The sequence below is a fragment of the Buceros rhinoceros genome, unplaced genomic scaffold, assembly GCF_000710305.1.
Source record: "Buceros rhinoceros silvestris isolate BGI_N320 unplaced genomic scaffold, ASM71030v1 scaffold3328, whole genome shotgun sequence".
In the NCBI taxonomy this organism is placed as follows: Eukaryota; Metazoa; Chordata; class Aves; order Bucerotiformes; family Bucerotidae; genus Buceros; species Buceros rhinoceros.
In genome coordinates, this window is record NW_010427258.1 from 31,157 (window position 1) to 37,098 (window position 5,942).

Here is a 5,942-nt window from a genome sequence, read left to right on the forward strand (position 1 = left end):
TTCCAGGTGCTCAGCCCTGGACTTCTTGCCAGAGTAGCTAATTGTTCATGGAGTGCCACTTGTCAAAATGCCACCTCACTGCTAGGCAGAAATCCTCCCCTTGGGACTACCCCGAGCCCGCTGGCTAGCTTAGGTGGGAAAAACTGCCCTTGCGCTGCCTAGGCTGTTCTTTTTCTGTGTACTAACCAAACATAAGGTCTACAAATATTTCCCTGGCCTTCATCCCACATCCTCAGGATGAAATATGACATATTGGGTATAAAGCAAACACATTAATTTTTTTTCTAGCTGGTCAAATATTCACACAAATTTGTGGAAAGACATCTACTGCACTGGGCCTGGGTTGAGCCCAGTGACAAATGTGATAAACTCAACTGTATAATAAACTTAGCAATACACTCCAACCATTTTGAAGAGTTTTTCCACCCAGGGAATTCCTTAAGGTGAACACACTAGAGATGGGAATGCGAGAATGCACAGACAGGGATAAATTAGCACATAAAGACTAGCTTGACAGTAATTATTTTAAAAGCTAGAGGCCACCAGTGAAAGAGTAAGGAAGATTTCAGACAAATAGGAATGGAGGTGGAGTCTCACAGACCAGGAAGACAGGAGAGGGTAATCCCACTGCTATTTTTCTGGAACCTGGAAAAATGACACCTCAAAAAATGGAGGAAAAGAAATACAGAGGAGAGGAAAGGTTGTGCCCAGGAGACAATAAAAGGAACTAGGATTAGAGAAAGAGACATAAGAAACTGGGGTGATTTTGAAAGCCTAAATACACAATTTTGAAATTTACAATTTTTAATTTACAGTGTAAATTAAATTTTAAACCATTGTAGTAGGTTTTGCAGAGGCATGAAGTTATACACGTGATATATTTAGTGCCATCGTTCCAGGATAGCCTGTCCCAATGATGAGAATTAGAAGTTCAGAGAGAAATTTCCTTAGTGATATGGAGTGAAAAGAGTAAAAACTAGGATTCAGGTCAAGATCTTGATCTCATTGTTCTAATAACAGGGAGATAAATGGCTTTTGCCTCAACTAATTTTTCGGGTGATAGAAAACCAAACACCACCATAATGGATAGGGTTTGGAGAGAGAGGAAAACAGCATTAAAGGTATGTGTTAATAGAAGATGTCTATGTCCAGTCATCTATTTTGTCTCTGTTTTAAGAGACAAAGAGGAGAGAGGATAAAGAGGATAAATCTTCTGAAGACCACAGACAGTGCTTTGGGATATCTCTTGATGAAATAACACATGTAGTTGAAATGAAGAAGGTGAGGGGTGACAGAGAGGTGGTGTTAAGCTCACAAAAAATTCCTCATGATCAACAAACAGGAGAGAGACTTTTTAGGAGACAAAAGAGTTTCTGTTGTCAAAGCAGTTAAGAGTGGAGTGGAACTACAGATGGGCCAGAAGAGCAACTTTATATAAAAGCCAAACAGCAAAAAGGAACGAAATTGCATGAGTCATGGGGATGGAAAGGACAGGAGGAAAAGGAAGTGGGAAAGGATAAAGCAAAGAAATGGAAAACGCTTCAGAGAATGGTTTCCATTCTGAGCTGCTGGAGCAGGTTGAGGGCATAAGCAGGCGGCATTACTCAGCAGATCACAGCAGGCAGGGGTGGGCTTGGTGAAGGTGGCCAGGGGCTGGGACCCCAGAGCAAGCAGGGCATGATGGGGTGGTATGGAGAACAAAAGGCAACCAGAACAGAAAGACTGAGCAGAAGGCAGGAAGATCTGTAATCACTACATGGCACTCCTCACAAACCAGGATAAAGCATTATCTGCAGCTTTGCATTTCACGGTTGTCAGGAAGCAAATGGAAACCCTCCAGCCACCAGGATGTGCAAGGTCGCAGTGGTTCCAGGGAACTGCTGTCACAAATGAGCTCTGCTGGGCTTGGTTTCACTTATCTGTGCTCCTACCATTGAACTTCACTTGTATTTGCAGCATGCTGTAGACAGGGTGATGATATGGACGCGGGCTGTATATTGACATTGTTCTCCTGAGCCAGGACAAACAATTTCAGGTATGACACAGAAGTTTAAGACATGTTTTTAACAGAAGCTTGCTTCATCTTCACAGCAGTCACTGCTAATACCAAAGGGGCACCATGCCAAGACTGGATTGTCTCATAATCCGACTAATCTCATTATGCCAATCTTTGTGTGTCCCTCAGCTTGGTAGCAGTCTCAGAAATCACTGCTTCTGAGTACTGATTGCTACCCTACTATGGGCTGAGCTGAACAAGGCGCTCTGACCCTCTAATGCACTGACGTATTTGACTCCCCATAAACCAGCTTAGCAGAAATACTTTTTAAACATTTTATAGTTTCTTGAAAACATTTTATATCCAATACCTGCATCCTCTTTCAGCTCATCCAAATGCAGCTCCTCACCAAATGAGGTCACATTCGTTGTGGTCGCTATTGTACTCTCTTGCTGCACGTCTTCCGAGGCAAGTGCCTGGCACACAGGAGCTGGAGGGTCGCTCTGCGTTGCTCTCATGGCATCATCATCAGTGCAGGCTTTCCCTTCAGTATCTAGAACATCAAATCATTTAATCTTAACTAAACCATGAGCAGTGAAATCTGAAACTCCCTGCTCTCCTTTAGAGAAGAGTGCATCTCCAAGCTACTAGTGCTCAGGGGACTAAGGTTTGTCTTAGAGAAGCACCTGACTTCTAACAGTGTTAAGCACCTGTAATACAAAACTTGTGGAGCCCATGTGTATGCTAATATCCGCCCAGTTTTCTCAACGGGACACCTTCTCCATGGGCATCCAGCAGCCTGGGCAAATGGCCATCATGCAGGTACAGGAAGGCTACTGGAGGATAAGCACAAGCACGGGAAATCAGAGGTGTCTAGGAGAATTCCTTGTCCGAACAGAGCTCGTAGTGCAGTGGGTTCACAGGTTAGGGTGATGTGATGTGCCTGAGTTGTGTGAGGCTCCGTGCACAACACGCTGCCATCCAGCTGTCCCAGCAGTAATGCAGGAGCCTTACCGAAGACAAGGCTGCTAATACTCCCTATCAAGCTGTAGGTTTTGAGCATAGTTTTAGTTAGTCAGCTTTGAAAAGCACATCCTGTGTGATGGAGCTGATCAGAAATTCAAATCCCTCTTCATGCAGCCCTAGAAACTGCTCCCTTTGCTTATTCTGAAAGATTTTTGTGCCAGTGATCCCTGCAGCTGTACATATCTTGATGACTGAAGCTTTTCTAGTGTTCTCCTATTCAGGCAAGAGTCCTCGGAATACAAACTATCCTTTTACTTCATGTCTCTCTCAGAATTTGCGAGATCTACATCACCATTGCAAACCAAAGAAAGTGATAATTTTCCACTTTAGCCAGCTGATGGACATGTCTGCTGTCCACCCCTGACATCCAGACTCGTATTTCTCAGCCCTAGACACTCCTTTCTGGAAGCTCCTGACAGTGCCATGTTTTTTTGCGATGATATCATGACAAGTTTCTGGAACGTTAATTGAAAATAGCTAGTGTTCACTTTTTAATACTGTCTGGACAAACTGCAGAGTAATTTATTGTGCTTTTGGGTTAGGGTATCAGATTTTGGCCCAGAGATGCTGCCGAAGGGGTGCAGTATTTTCGTACGCTGAGCTCACTCAGTCTGCCTCATAATCATGTTTGGTGAAAAGTTACTGTTCCTAAAATAGCCCTTGCAGTAGCACAGTTGCTATGATACAGGGAAGGGGAGGGGAAAAAAGTTCATTGCCTACATTTCAGCTCATTGTGAAGGCAGCCTATACATAATCATCGGTGTATTAACGGCTGCCTTTATCTCTTGGTGCTGTAAGTACAGCTACATTCAATCAGTTTTGTGCTCATGATGGAGAGATGTATTGGGGGAAGCTCCCTAAATGTTTTCAAGGTAACTCTGCTTTGCACATTCCTCACATCCTTCAGCAAGGCGAGCTGCTGTCAGCCAAGCCCCAGTCAAACTGCAGTCAGAGACATGAGTGCCTTCAAGTCTCAGCTGATAGGAAAGTGTAATGATTAATGAAGAAATGACAAGCAGAAGACACTCCTGGTGAAGAATTTCTGTTGTGGAGCATCTGAGATTCACAACAGTGATGTGTCTGGGCAGAAATGATCAGCCTGTGCTTAGATCAAAGTGGGTGTGCTGCTCTGATAGGCAGTGGTTCCCAGTACTGTATTTTAGAGATCATCTGGGGACAGGAGGAAGCACAGACCCTAGACCCACTGGTAAGGAAAGCTGCGGAGTCTTGAGTATTGCAAAGTAATTAGAAGAAGCAGGGCTGTAATTTTGTTGGGAACAAATCCCACTGAGTGCCAGACCCAGCACCCTGTAACCTCTTAGAGAACACTTGGTTCCCTAGAGTGGAGCTGTATTTTCAAGGGGCAGGTTGGCGTTTGCCCTGTGCGAGCAGAGCAGAGCTGGAGAGGAGAGGACAGAAGGGCTGCAGGCTGTGCAGCTGCGCAGTGTGGCTGGGCAGCTGAGTTTGGGGGTTGTCTGAGGAGAAGGGGTGACATAACCTGTTCGGATGACTCATCAGCAAAGCAAGGACGGTGCAATTTCACCCTGGGCTGCTCACAGATTGGTGCAGATTCCGTGCGAGCCTTGTGCTCTGCTCTGAGCCAAACAGTCCGGTTCAGAATGCAGCCAGCCAGACCCTGGGCTGTGACACTGGAGTGACGCAGCTGTTGAAAATGCACGAAGCAGATCTGGAGCTTTCTCAGTTGGGTTCTCATCCCAGTTGGGGCTATTTATGAAGCTAAGTGGGAATGAGGTCCCTGGAAGCAGAGTAAAGCCTGATGAAATAGAGGGATTTTAGGATTTACTGTAGCCTTTTAGCATAGTATTGCTGCTTTGACAATTGCAACAGTCTGCATAAATGAAGACTTAGCCTTGAAACTGCTGCTGCTTCAGCTCAGTCCAAGTCGGGCACTAATCATTTACTAAGAATTATTTGGGTCAATTTTTTATTCCAGTTAATAAGCTGCTTCTACTAATAATATAATAAAATAACCCTGGAGATTCACAATACTCTGTAAAGAAAAATAACTTGCAGGTGGCAGCAGTGTCCTTCAACCTCCTGTTAGCCGTTCTCTCCTTTCAGGACAGCAGGGCAGTACCAAAAATTCATTTGATGTTTACAGGAGCTCTATGCTATTTTATTGCAGCCAGGTTAGCAGCTGCCTTTTTAAAAGCACCCCTTGTCATCCCTCCTCACTGGACTATAGGTATTTATTTAAAGGAGTTTAATTTCGTTAAAGTGATCTTGCAACTTAGCAACATCTGTTTTCTTCCCAACAGTTCTTTATGCATGCGAGAGGTTAATCGATTCGTTATTATTACTTTTTAATGTCCTCCACGCGAGTTTTCTTTTACTGTTCTTTTGCAGAGCTTTAGATACGCTGTCTTTAAATTCAGATATTATGTGGAACTTTCATACTCCTAGCAGAAATGGGGTGTATTTTTCTATCTAATAGTGCTAATATGCTAATAGGGCAATTAATTATCTAGAATTATGAGACACAAAGAGTTCGGCAGACAGGAATTAAAAATGAGCTTTCTAAAAACTTTCATTTTAAAATAAACTGATGGTTTGATAGATTTTTTTTAACTTGAACATGAAACTCATATTAAAATATATCCAATAAAATAGTATGAAAATTCCTTTACTGCATTAAAAAAAAATCCTGTTTAAAATGTTCTTTTTCTGACTCTTCAGTTGCTCGGTAACACTCCACTGAATCTTGTTCCACAGACTATTTATAGGTATGGCATTTGTTTTATTCAAAGAAACTCAATTACTGCTTTCAAAGAAGATAACTTTTATCTATCAGATTGGTCAAACTCAAAAGACCAGCCTTTCCTCATGACGGTACTTTCTGCTATGAAGTTTTCAAAGTAAAGATGCACTTTTTTTTTTTTTTTTTTATTCTCTGTTTGGT

The 5,942-nt window shown here is 42.9% G+C and overlaps 1 protein-coding gene across 1 annotated transcript in view; it reads right to left on the reverse strand.

Annotated features, from left to right (window-relative positions):
• PHACTR3 (phosphatase and actin regulator 3) overlaps positions 1-5,942 on the reverse strand; it is a 23,445-nt gene that overhangs the window by 15,568 nt on the left and 1,935 nt on the right. The window contains exon 3 of the mRNA XM_010141797.1: positions 2,367-2,549. Coding sequence (XP_010140099.1) covers positions 2,367-2,549 — 183 coding nt within the window. The remainder of the gene's footprint in view (positions 1-2,366; positions 2,550-5,942) is intronic.